The sequence below is a fragment of the Hyla sarda genome, chromosome 3 (genome assembly GCF_029499605.1).
Source record: "Hyla sarda isolate aHylSar1 chromosome 3, aHylSar1.hap1, whole genome shotgun sequence".
Lineage (NCBI taxonomy): Eukaryota > Metazoa > Chordata > Amphibia > Anura > Hylidae > Hyla > Hyla sarda.
The window spans coordinates 237,555,155-237,569,125 of NC_079191.1; the positions used below are offsets into that span (position 1 = coordinate 237,555,155).

At 44.0% G+C, this 13,971-nt stretch overlaps 1 protein-coding gene across 9 annotated transcripts in view; it reads left to right on the forward strand.

The window, feature by feature from the left end:
- Positions 1-13,971, forward strand: part of LOC130362185 (uncharacterized) — a 205,140-nt gene that overhangs the window by 141,507 nt on the left and 49,662 nt on the right. For all 9 annotated transcript variants that reach the window (XR_008891308.1, XM_056566279.1, XM_056566281.1 and 6 more), the window contains 3 exons: positions 5,185-5,323; positions 7,922-8,075; positions 9,223-9,318. Coding sequence is in view for 8 of the 9 variants with exons in the window: in XM_056566279.1 (XP_056422254.1) it covers positions 5,185-5,323; positions 7,922-8,075; positions 9,223-9,318 (389 nt within the window). In the remaining variant the exon portion in view is untranslated. The remainder of the gene's footprint in view (positions 1-5,184; positions 5,324-7,921; positions 8,076-9,222; positions 9,319-13,971) is intronic.

Here is a 13,971-nt window from a genome sequence, read left to right on the forward strand (position 1 = left end):
GACCAGGCCATTTTACACCTCAGGACCAGAGCGTTTTTTGCACATCTGACCACTGTCACTTTAAACATTAATAACTCTGGAATGCTTTTACTTATCATTCTGATTCCGAGATTGTTTTTTCGTGACATATTCTACTTTAACATAGTGGTAAAATTTTATGGTAACTTGCATCCTTTCTTGGTGAAAAATCCCAAAATTTGATGAAAAATTTGAAAAATTTGCATTTTTCTAACTTTGAAGCTCTCTGCTTGTAAGGAAAATGGATATTCCAAATAAAAAAAAATTGATTCACATATACAATATGTCTACTTTATGTTGGCATCATAAAATTGATGAGTTTTTATTTTTGGAAGACACCAGAGGGCTTCAAAGTTCAGCAGCAATTTTCCAATTTTTCACAAAATTTTCAAACTCACTATTTTTCAGGGACCAGTTCAGGTTTGAAGTGGATTTGAAGGGTCTTCATATTAGAAATACCCCACAAATGACCCCATTATAAAAACTGCACCCCCCAAAGTATTCAAAATGACATTCAGTCAGCGTTTTAACCCTTTAGGTGTTTCACAGGAATAGCAGCAAAGTGAAGGAGAAAATTTGCAATCTTCATTTTTTACACTCGCATGTTCTTGTAGACCCAATTTTTTTATTTTTACAAGGGGTAAAATGAGAAAATGTATACTTATATTTGTAGCCCAATTTCTCTCGAGTAAGGACATACCTCATATGTCTATTTAAATTGTTCGGCGGGCGCAGTAGAGGGCTCAGAAGCGAAGGAGCGACAAGGGGATTTTGGAGAGTATGTTTTTCTGAAATGGTTTTTGGGGGGCATGTTGCATTTAGGAAGCCCCTATGGTGCCAGAACAATAAAGTGAGCCTTAATACCCCACAGGGGTTTCACGACTTTTGCATATGTAAAAAAAAAAAAAAAGATTTTCACAAAAATGTGTGTTTCCCCCCAAATTTCACATTTTTGCAAGGGTTAATAGCAGAAAAGACCCCCCAAAATTTGTAACCCCATCTCTTCTGAGTATGGAAATACCCCATGTGTGGACGTCAAGTGCTCTGCTGGCGCACTACAATGCTCAGAAGAGAAGGAGCGCCATTGAGCTTTTGGGAAAAAAATTGTTTGGAATGGAAGTCAGGGGCGATGTGCGTTTACAAAGCCCCCCGTGGTGCCAGAACAGTGGAACCCCCCACATGTGACCCTATTTTGGAAACTACACCCCTTACAGAATTTAATAAGGGGTGCAGTGAGTATTTACACCCCACTGGCGTTTGACAGATCTTTGGAACAGTGGGCTGTGCAAATGAAAAATAAAATTTTTCATTTTCACGGACCACTGTTCCAAAAATCTGTCAGACACCTGTGGGGCGTAAATGCTCACTGTACCCCTTATTACATTCCGTGAGGGGTGTAGTTTCCAAAATGGGGTCACATGTGGGTATTTTTTTGGGGGGGTTTATGTCAGAACCGCTGTAAAATCTGCCACCCCTGTGCAAATCACCAATTTAGACCTCAAATGTACATGGTGCGCTCTCACTCCTGAGCCTTGTTATGTGCCCACAGAGCATTTTACGCCCACATATGGGGTATTTCTGTACTCAGGAGAAATTGCGTTACAAATTTTGGGGGTCTTTTTTTCCTTTTAACGCTTGTGAAAATAAAAAGTAAAGGGCAACACCGGCATGTTAGTGTAAATTTTTTTATTTTTTTACACTAACAAGCTGGTGTAGCCCCAACTTTTCCTTTTCATAAGGGGAAAAAGGAGAAAAAGCCCCCCAAAATTTGTAGTGCAATTTCTCCCGAGTACGGAGATACCCCATATGTGGCCCTAAACTGTTTCCTTGAAATACGACAGGGCTCCGAAGTGAGAGCGCCATGCGCATTTGAGGATTACATTAGGGATTGCACAGGGGTGGACATAGGGGTATTCTATGCCATTGATTCCCAAACAGGGTGCCTCCAGCTGTTGCTAAACTCCAAGCATGCCTGGACAGTCAGTGGCTGTCCGGAAATGCTGGGAGTTGTTGTTTTGCAACAGCTGGAGGCTCCGTTTTGGAAACACTGCCATACAATACGGTTTTCATTTTTATTGGGGGGACAGTGTAAGGGGGTGTATATGTAGTGTTTTACTCTTTATTAGGTGTTAGTGTTGTGTAGTGTTTTTAGGGTACATTCACACTGGCGGGTTACGCTGAGTTTCTCGCTAGAAGTTTGAGCTGCGCGAAAAATTTGCAGCAGCCCAAACTTGAAGCAGAAAACTTACTGTAAGCCTGCCCGTGTGAATGTACCCTGTACGTTCACCTGGGGGGGCAAACCTCCAGCTGTTTCAAAACTACAACTGCCAGCATGTACTGACAGACCGTGCATGCTGGGAGTTGTACTTTTGCAACAGCTGGAGGCACACTGGTTGGAAAACCTTCAGTTAGGTTCTGTTACCTAACTCAGTATTTTCTAACCAGTGTGCCTCCAGCTGTTGCAAAACTACAACTCCCAGCATATACTGATCGCCGAAGGGCATGCTGGGAGATGTAGTTATGCAATAGCTGGAGGTACGCAACTACAACTCCCAGCATGCCGAGACAGCTGATTGCTGTTTGGACATGCTGGGATTTGCAGTTTTGCAACATCTGGAGGGCTACAGTTTTAGAGAACACTGCAAAGTGATCTCCAAACTGTGGACCTCCAGCTGTTGCAAAACTACAATTCCCAGCATGCCCTGACAGCAAACAGTTGTTTGAGCATGCTAGGAGTTGTAGTTTTGCAAGATCTGGAGGGCTACAGTTTAGGGACCACTATATAGTGGTCTCAAACTGTAGCCCTCCAGCTGTTGCAAAACTACATATTCCAGCATGCCCAAACAGCTGTCTGGGCATGCTGGGAGTTGTAGATTTGCAACATCTGGAGGGCTACAGTTAGAGACCACTGTATAATGGTCTCAAACTGTACCCTCCAGATGTTGCTAGGCAACTCACCGGCTTCCGTCGGATCCAGCCGCACGTCATCGCCGCCCGCCGATCTCCGTCGCCTGCAGCCTCCGACGCCCGCCCGGATCGGTAAGTGGATCTTCGGCGCCGATCCCCGTCACTTTCCCCGTCCTGCCCCGCCTATTGTGGGAGGGCAGGACGGGGAAAACGAAAGTAAACCCTCCCGCCCCCGATCTGCTATTGGTGGTCGCGTCTAGACCACCAATAGCAGGGATAGGAGGGGTGGCAACCGTGCCACCTCACTCCTATCGCTTCAGGGGGATCGTGGGTGTCTTAGACACCCGCGATCCCCCTTACATTCCGGGTCACCGGGTCACTATAGACCCGTAATGACTCGGAATCGCGCAAATCGCAAGTGTGAATTCACTTGCGATTTGCCGCGATCGCCGACATGGGGGGGGTCTGATGACCCCCCTGGGCATTTGCACGGGATGCCTGCTGAATGATTTCAGCAGGCATCCCGCTCCGATCCCCGCCCGGCACACGGCGGGGACTAAAACTGCCCATGACGTAAATGTACGTCCCTGGTCCTTAAGACCCAGGGTGTCGGGACGTACCGTTACGTCATGGGTCCTGTAGGGGTTAATATGTCATTTAAAGGGAATCTGTCAGCCCTGCTTGCTTCTATGAGCTGCAGTCACTGATGGAAATCTGTTGAAGTATAAAAGCAAACTTGCTTAACCAACTTCACAAACAATATAATAGTATTTTTCAGACACGTTTACACATAATATTGCAGTACCCCCAGGAATGAAGGCCTGTCTACCAATGCATAAATCTTACATAAATCTAAAGGGTGGGCCATTTATATGGATACACCTTAATAAAATGGGAATGGTTGGTGATATTAACTTCCTGTTTGTGGCACATTAGTATATGTGAGGGGGGAAACTTTTCAAGATGGGTGGTGACCATGGCGGCCATTTTGAAGTTGGCCATTTTGAATCCAACTTTAGTTTTTTCAATAGGAAGAGGATCATGTGACACATCAAACTTTTTGGGAATTTCACAAGAAAAACAATGATGTGCTTGGTTTTAACGTAACTTTATTCTTTCATGAGATATTTACAAGTTTCTGACCACTTATAAAATGTGTTCAATGTGCTGCCCATTGTGTTGGATTGTCAATGCAACCCTCTTCTCCCACTCTTCACACACTGATAGCAACACCGCAGGAGAAATTCTAGCACAGGCTTCCAGTATCCGTAGTTTCAGGTGCTGCACATTTCGTATCTTCACAGCATAGACAATTGCCTTCAGGTGACCCCAAAGATGAAAGTCTAAGGGGGTCAGATCGGGAGACCTTGGGGGCCATTCAACTGGCCCACGACGACCAATCCACTTTCCAGGAAACTGTTCATCTAGGAATGCTCGGACCTGACACCCATAATGTGGTGGTGCACCATCTTGCTGGAAAAACTCAGGGAACGTGCCAGCTTCAGTGCATAAAGAAGGAAACACATCATCATGTAGCAATTTCACATATCCAGTGGCCTTGAGGTTTCCATTGATGAAGAATGGACCCACTATCTTTGTACCCCAAATACCACACCATACCATCAATTTTTGTGTTCCAACAGTCTTGGAGGGATCTATCCAATGTGGGTTAGTGTCAGACCAATAGCGGTGGTTTTGTTTGTTAACTTCACCATTCACATAAAAGTTTGCCTCATCACTGAACAAAATCTTCTGCGTAAACTGGAAGCCTGTGCTAGCATTTCTCCTGTGGTGTTGCTATCAGTGTGTGAAGAGTGGGAGAAGAGGGTTGCATTGACAACACAATGGGCAGCACATTGAACACATTTTATAAGTGGTCAGAAACTTGTAAATAACTCGTGAAAGAATAAAGTTCCGTTAAAACCAAGCACATCATTGTTTTTCTTGTGAAATTCCCAAAAAGTTTGATGTGTCACATGACCCTCTTCCTATTGAAAAATCAAAAGTTGGATTCAAAATGGCCGACTTCAAAATGGCCACCATGGTCACCACCCATCTTGAAAAGTTCCCCTCTCACATATACTATTGTGCCACAAACAGGAATTTAGTATCACCAACCATTCCCATTTTATTAAGGTGTATCCATATAAATGGCCCACCCTGTATAGCATAATAAATGAATTACACATATATATTTCTGTGTATGGTGTCTTTACTTGCGTAAATTTAAATAGATTACAACCTCTGTATTCTTTACAGGGGCTGAACTACGAGACGTACAGAAGTTGATAGATGGTCTTCAGAACCCTCAGGATCCAAAGGAAGTTGCTGCATTGTTACTGCTTCGACGTGAAGTCATGATCCTGCAGTTTGAAAAAGCTGTGCGCTATTTGATACGGTATGGAGTTGTATAATCTACTTCCTGTAAATAAGCTTTTAAAGGAGAGCTACCAAAATAATTATTTAAAAGCAATTTACTACACATTTAGTAACGAGAAAACTCTTTTATTTGTTACCTTATTCACAGACCCATGGCTACTGCTTTTCTTCCTGATTGTTATGCTGATATAGAGCTATGCTCTCTGTTCTTAAAGTATAGTAGTGTGATTCTAAATCGCCATCCCCATCAACGTCTACATAATGAGGGGAATTTATCAAGCTTAGACAGCTTTTTTCATCTAAATTTGGCGCACGACCGCCACTTTCCCCGCAAATTTTTTCCTCTAAACTGAACAAAAAGCAAGTTCAGTTTTGATAAATTCCCATTTCTAAGAGAAATTCCGCAGTGTGAACCTAGCCTAATATTGTGACAGATTTCTAACAGTGGCACTTTACATTGCGTACAAGGCTATATTCAGATGGGCAAATGTCCGCACAAAAAATTTTCATGTGGACATTCCCCTGACAGTGGAGCATCGGCAGAAAATGCCGGTGCTAGGGCCGATTGAAAATGCGCCGCCTCATAGACGGCCAGGTTACATGAAGAACAGCAACTAACACCTGACTGGATCATATCTGTTTTTTCCTGTTCTTCTGGTAAATAATATTGTACAGGGAACACATTCATGATGATCAGTAAATGGCATAAATACAAATACTGCCTTAGTTTCTGCATTTTACCTATAATAAAAGATACTATAAATAAATGCTTAGTTATGTGTATACAAAATGGTGCTTACAAAAATACAACTCATCTTGTATAGCCATATTGGGGGAGATTTATCAAAACCTGTGCAGAGGAAAACTTGCCCAGTTGCCCATAGCAACCAATCAGATTGCTTCTTTCATTTTTCACAGGCCTATATAAAAATGAAAGAAGCGAGCTGATTGGTTGCTATGGGCAACTGAGCAAGTTTTCCTCTGCACAGGTTTTGATAAATCTCCCCCATTGAGATAAAAAAAAAATGCTGCAAAAACCATGAAAAAAAATATCACTGATAACATTATTGTTCTATAACATACTGAGGGCATAAAACATGTTAGGGCCTAAGGGGATAAATTCAGATATTGCGTCTTTTCTATGCCGTTTTTGCACAACAAATCCGCTGTATTTTTAAGTATCGTATATATTTTCCGCAAACATATTCATAAATTTTAGTTTGTTTTTTTCAATGCAGTATTTTTGCAAAATAATGTGTTGCATTAAAACCTATGGAGACGTTTCTGTCAGAGCACACATTGGAAGAGATAAGCAGAAATTTTTAGCATGTGGAACCTTATACTAGGCAGTCTAAGGGTACGTTCACATGGGCAAGTTACAAGTGTTTCCAGCTGCGAGTTTAAGCTGCTGCGGGTGTTCCGTGGCAGAGTTTCCGCAGCAGAATTTCCGCAGTGGAAATTCCACAATTACATTGACCTCAATGGGGTCTGCTGCTGATTTTCTACTATTGAAATACCGTGAAAAATTAGTCGCCAAACACCTGTAGCAGCTTGGACCTACAGCTGGAAACGCGCTTGTAACCTGTCCGTGTGAACGTACCCTAAGATTGCACCAGATTTTTAACAGTAACTCAGGCTGTTTGAAAATATGGCACATCTTACACTATCTACTAAATCTGCACTAGCTATTAGTTTATTTAGTTTAAAGGGGTATTCCAGTGGTTAAAAACTTATCCCCTATCCTAAGGATAGGGGATAAGTTCCAGATCACAGGGGGTTCGACCGCTGGGGCCCCCCGCGATCTCTCTGTACGGGGCCCCGGTTCGCTGGACGACACGCCCCCTCAATACATCGCTATGGCAGAGCTGGAGATTGCCAAAGGCAGCGCTCCGGCTCTGCCATAGAGTTGTATTGAGGGGGCGTCTCAGTCGCCACTTGTGCAGTGGTCAACACGCCCCCTTCCTGCAGGCTGTCGGGGTCCCATACAGGAGATCACGGAAGGGCCCCAGCGGTCGGACTCCCCGCAATCTGAAACGTATGCCCTATCCTTAGAATAGGGGATACGTTTTTAACCACTGGATATCTCCTTTAAGCTAAGAATCAAATTTTTGGCACATTTGGTTAATTTTATATCCCACCCCTTTAAAAAAAAAAAAAAATATGAGCATGGCGTAAACAAAGTGTAGCACAAATGACATGTGCCACTTTTTAATGAAATGTGTTGCAAAATATATTTCGAAAATAGTGCAAAATCTTTTGAATATCCCCCCAAATGGCTGTAATTCCAAACAGCCAAATGTGAAAGAGGCAACAATTTCTACAACTTTGGAGTTTTTTTGTTGCTGTTTTTGTTTTTTTCTTTTGAAAGGCAGCCATATTCTGTAAATCCACAAATAAGACCCAAAACACACTGTGTGAACATCTGCATTTACATACTGTGTGACCATCTGCATGGAACTTACCAATTTGTGGGGAAATTCATGGTAGAATTCATGGTAAATGTTGACTATTGTCCAAGAGCTCGAATAAAACTGAAGCTGTGTGTCTTGTAGCTTTGCCTGTAAAGTCCATAGTAATATCTTCTTATGACATCTGAACTATATCTTCTGTTTTGTAGGGAAGCGTTACTGTCTTCCGGGAACATTTCTGCTTTCAGAACCACAACAGACAATATGTATCATGGACTCACAGGGCTGAGTAACACGGTGGTCAAAACGGCATTTTCTTCCCAGCTGCCTGTGCCACAGCCTCTTGATCCGCACAGCCACTTGGTTAGTACATGCAGATTGTTATAGACTTCATGAGCTTCTCAATGTGCCACGGGTTCATATATGGGTTCATATTTAAGAATCAGTTTTTACCAGTCTGTGACTTTTTTTTTAGGTTCAGTTGATGGCTCAGCTTTAAAAAACATTTTGCAACTTTTCTCAGCACTTAACGGTTTTACAATGTATTGAGAAAGTGGGTGGACATTCCGCAGACAGTGGGCCCCGACAGAACATGCCAGCCCTAGGATGGCTCTGAAATGTGTCCTCTCCATAGACGGCAATGCATTTCCAAGCGGAATCAGCAGAAACAATGGACATGTTCATTGTTCCTGCGTACGCTGAAATTGCGTTGTGGAAATTTCGCAGAATCCCATTGAAATCATTGGGACTCTGCAGTAGCGGGATTTCCAAGCTGAATGAAAAAGTGATGAAAAAGTCCCATCAAAATTAAAATGGAACCAATAAAAACTGCAGATGATGGTGCAAAAAATTAGCCCCATGTATGAAAAAAAAATTAAAGAGTTATGGGGGTCAGAAAAGGAAAATTATAAAAAATACAGATTTTGTTAAACAAAAAAAAAAGGTGCAACAATAATAGAAAAACCTATAGAAATTGGGTATCCTTTTAATTGCACTGACCTATGAGAGCTTATGTGTTTTATATACCTGTAAATAGTAAAAATATCTTGAAGTAAACAAAATCTCTTTAATATGCTGCCAGCACAAAGAAATAATCTGCATTTATGAAGTGGTTACAAGAAATCATACTAAGTTCCTTTAAGGCTAGGTTCAGACTACGGAATTTCCGCCTGCAATTTTGCTTTGAAATTGCAGGCGGAAATTCCTCTTGCTAAAATGTATAGTGTAGTGAATGGTTTTCCGTTCACAAATTCCCACTTTGGAATTTGTGAAGCGGAATTTGTGAACAGACAATCCGCTTGGAAATTTCCGCCTGAAGAAAGGGGGTGCTCTTTCTTCCGGCGGAAATACTCGTGGAACACATTGCAGTCTATTGGAGACTGCAGTGTCCGTGTGGTCCTAGCGCTGACTGATTCAGCCGGCGTTGGCCGCACTCGGAATCTCCGGGCGGAAATTTTCTGCCCGGAGATTCCGTAGTCAGAACCTAGCCTAACACTCTGTTTTTCTCTAGGCATTTTTGCTTTATCCTTGGAGGACGTTTTTAGCTGATGGCGGCCTTTTCCCTCTCGCAGTCCATGGGCTTAATGCAATTGGATACCACATGCAGGTGAGATATATATATACATAGATTGTTTGTGTACATCACTTTTCTGTAATCTTTGTGTCATTCTTTAAGTGTTTAAAAAATAAATTGTCTATAGAATATATTATAATAGATCTAGAAAATCCAGATAAATCCGCAGCACACAAGTCCTGTGTGACATTCACATGATGGAATAAAACTTCCTTTTTTTTCACTATATTGGACTTGTGTGCTGCGGATTTATCTGGATTTTCTAGATCTATTATAATATATTCTATAGACAATTTTTACTCTACTTTCTGCTGCTGACAAATGACTCAGAAGAACCACTCCTTTTCTGACTATTAGAATCTTGTTTACTTCTATAACTTCATAACTCTGTGACTGCCTTTATTAACTGATACAATAGTTGCCCACAGGCAGGTGAAAGCTGTGTCAATATACTCTCCTAGCTCTACTTACAACTCCTGTTAGTCACATATTCCTTAATACACACATGCAAATTGTTCTTAAAGGGGTACTCCGGTGGAAAATGTTATATCGCGGGAGCCGGCCAAGGACGTAAATATACGTCCTTGGTCGTTAAGGGGTTAAAGGGGTGCACCGGTGGAAAACCTTTTTTTTTAATCAACTGGTGCCAGAAAGTTAAACAGATTTGTAAATTACTTCTATAAAAAAAAATCTTAATCCTTCCAGTACTTATTAGCTGCTGAATACTACAGAGGAATTTTTTTTATTTTTGGAACACAGTGTTGACATCATGACCACAGTTCTCTCTGCTGACACCTCTGTCCATTTTAGGAACTGTCCAGAACAGCATATGTTTTCTATGGGGATTTTCTCCTACTCTGGACATTTCTTGAAATGGACAGAGGTGTCAGCAGAGAGCACTGTGGTCATGATGTCAGCAGAGAGCTCTGTGTTCCAAAAAGAAAAGAATTTCCTCTGTAGTATTCAGCAGCTAATAAGTACTGGAAGGATTGCAATTTTTTAATAGAAATAATTTACAAATCTGTTTAACTTTCTGGTACCAGTTGATCAAAAAAAAAAAAAAAAAAAAACGTTTTCCACCGGAGTACCCCTTTAAAATATATGCCAGTACATTTCGAAACTATAGATAACAGCATATTAATATAAAAGAACACGGTTATACCACACTTTTAACACTCATTTTTAAATGAAACCGTAAACAACTCACATTCAAACTGACAGTAAAAGTAAATAACATTATCATGTTAGACTGGCCTTAGTAGGGCTGGATTCACATGTAGCAGTTGCACTGTGACTAGTGTAAAGCTTTGATGTAGCAGTAGCCCCAATTTATTCACCAACGGCATGGGCCCTTAACCCCTTAAAGCGCAACTGTCATGAAATTTTAGTGTAATAACCTGAATACAGCCTTTGTACTGCGTGCAGGTGTTGTGTACATCAATTATTTTACCTCATATTTGCAGGCTTTCGTGACGCTAAAAAGTGCTTTTAATCAAAGCCACTGACGGTCGGATCGGCGTGGTGCAAGGTACGCGATGCCGCCGCCACGACCACCCACGCCCACTTTGTATCTCAGTGCTGGGACCGCTGTGTGATTGACACACAGGTCCCAGCGCATGCGCCCTTCAACTAATGTAACGTGGGCGCCGCTGCGTGTCATCCAGCAAGCACTCGCTCCTCCAGCGAGCGCTCCCGCGCTCTCTGCACCTAGCCCTGCGCAGGCGCACTGTGGAGGATGACGGCGGCGGAAGACACGCAGTGGCGCGCACGTTACATTAGTTGAAGGGCGCATGCGCTGGGACCTGTGTGTCAATCACACAGCGGTCCAAGCACTGAGATACAAAGTGGGCGTGTGGGTGGTCGTGGCGGGGCATCGCGTACCTCGCACCACGCCTATACGACCGTCAGTGGCTTTGATTAAAAGCACTTTTTAGCATCATGAAAGCCTGCAAATATGAGGTAAAATAACTGTACACAACACCTGCACACAGTACAAAGGCTGTGTGCAGGTTATTACACTAAAATTTCATGACATTTGCACTTTAAAGGACGCAGCTAATTTTAGTTTTTTCCTCTTTCCCTTCTAAAAATCATAACGCTTTCAATTTTGCACCTACAGACCCTTATGAGGTCTTGTTTTTTGCGTCACCAATTGTACTTTGTAATGACATTACTTATGTTATAATATAATCTGCGACAAAACAAAAGAAAATTATTTGTGGGGTGAAATAAAAAATTTTATTTAAAAAACGCCATTTTGTAAGTTTTGAGGGCTCCCAGTTCTACGCAGTGCACTTTTTGGTAAAAATGACATCTTATCTTTATTCTGTAGGTCCATACGGTTACAAAGATACCCAATTTATATGGGTTTTATTTTATTTTAATACTTAAAAAAATTATAAACTACATGCACCAAAATTAGTATGTTTGAAATTTGCATCTTCTGACCTCTTTTACTTTTTTCTTTTTCCATGTACTGGAGGGTATGAGGGCCCATTTTTTTGTGCCGTCCTCTCTAGTTTTTATTTTATTTTTGTTTTGATGGGACTTTTCGATCGGTTTTTATTAATATTTTTATGGTATATGAAGTGACCAAAAATGCACAATTTTGGAATTTGGTATTTTTTTTTAGATCAACTGGTGGCAGAAAGTTAAATAGATTTGTAAATTACTTCTATTTAAAAATCTTAACCCTTCTGTCACGATTCGGCTTCCAGGTAGTGGATCCTCTGTGCCAGAGAGGGATTGGCGTGGACCGTGCTAGTGGAACGGTTCTAAGCCACTACTGGTTTTCACCAGAGCCCGCCGCAAAGCGGGATGGTCTTGCTGCGGCGGTAGTGACCAGGTCGTATCCACTAGCAACGGCTCACCTCTCTGGCTGCTGAAGATAGGCGCGGTACAAGGGAGTAGGCAGAAGCAAGGTCAGACGTAGCAGAAGGTCGGGGGCAGGCGGCAAGGTTCGTAGTCAGGATGGGTAGCAGAAGTTCAGGTACACAGGCTTTGGACACACTAAACGCTTTCACTGGCACAAGGCAACAAGATCCGGCAAGGGAGTGCAAGGGAGGAGACTAGATAAAGGCAGGGAGCAGGTGGGAGCCAATTAAGCTAATTGGGCCAGGCACCAATCATTGGTGCACTGGCCCTTTAAGTCTCAGAGAGCTGGCGCGCGCGCGCCCTAGAGAGCGGAGCCGCGCGCGCCAGCACATGACAGCAGGGGACCGGGACGGGTAAGTGACCTGGGATGCGATTCGCGAGCGGGCGCGTCCCGCTGTGCGAATCGCATCCCCAACGGCCAAAACAGTGCAGCGCTCCCGGTCAGCGGGACTGACCGGGGCGCTGCAGGGAGAAAGACGCCGTGAGCGCTCCGGGGAGGAGCGGGGACCCGGAGCGCTAGGCGTAACAGTACCCCCCCCCTTAGGTCTCCCCTTCTCTTTGTCCGGTAACTGCCTCCCCTGGGATGAGGACACCGGGAAAGAATGGAGGGTTTCCTCAACGGCAGGCAGTACAGCAGGAGTGGGAATGGGGAGGGAGGGCAGAGGGCGAGGCCTGGCACGGGGCAGTGTGACACCAGGACGGGGGCCATGGGGAAGCACAGAGGCTTGCCTGATGGGACTGGGAGGGGGGGAGAGACACTTCCTGTGGCAGGCAGAGTCCCAGTTCCTGATCTCCCCGGTGGTCCAATCAATGGTGGGGGAATGAAGCCGGAGCCAAGGCAGACCGAGGAGGACCTCAGAGGTACAGTTGGGGAGAATGAAGAACTCAATCTTTTCGTGGTGGGGTCCGATAGACATCAGGAGGGGTTCTGTGCGGTAACGCACGGTGCAGTCCAATCTGGCTCCGTTGACCGCGGAAATGTAGAGCGGTTTGACGAGACGGGTCACCGGGATGCTGAATCTATTAACAAAGGACTCCAACATAAAATTCCCGGAGGCACCAGAGTCCAAGCAGGCCACGGCTGAGATGGAGGAGTTGGCTGTAGAGGAAATCCGCACGGGCACCGTGAGACGTGGAGAAGAAGACTTAGAAGCAAAAGATGCCACACCCACGTGAGCTGGGTGCGTGCGTGCGTTTCCCAGGCGTGGAGGACGGATAGGGCAATCCACCAAGAAATGCTCAGTACTGGCACAGTACAGACAGAGATTTTCTTCTCTACGGCGATTCCTCTCTTCCTGGGTCAGGCGAGACCGATCCACTTGCATGGCCTCCTCGGCGGGAGGCCCAGGCGAAGACTGCAAAGGATGCTGTGGGAGAGGTGCCCAGAGATCTAAGTCTTTTTCCTGGCGGAGCTCTTGGTGTCGCTCAGAAAAACGCATGTCAATGCGGGTAGCCAAATGGATGAGTTCTTGGAGGTTGGCAGGAATCTCTCGTGCGGCCAGCACATCCTTGATGCGACTGGATAGGCCTTTTTTAAAGGTCGCGCAGAGAGCCTCATTATTCCAGGATAGTTCAGAAGCAAAAGTACGGAATTGTATGGCGTACTCGCCAACGGAAGAATTACCCTGGACCAGGTTCAGCAAGGCAGTCTCAGCAGAAGAGGCTCGGGCAGGTTCCTCAAAGACACTTCGGACTTCAGCAAAGAAGGACTGGACTGTGGCTGTGGCAGGATCATTGCGGTCCCAGAGCGGTGTGGCCCAAGACAAGGCCTTTCCTGAAAGAAGACTTACTACGAATGCCACCTTAGACCGT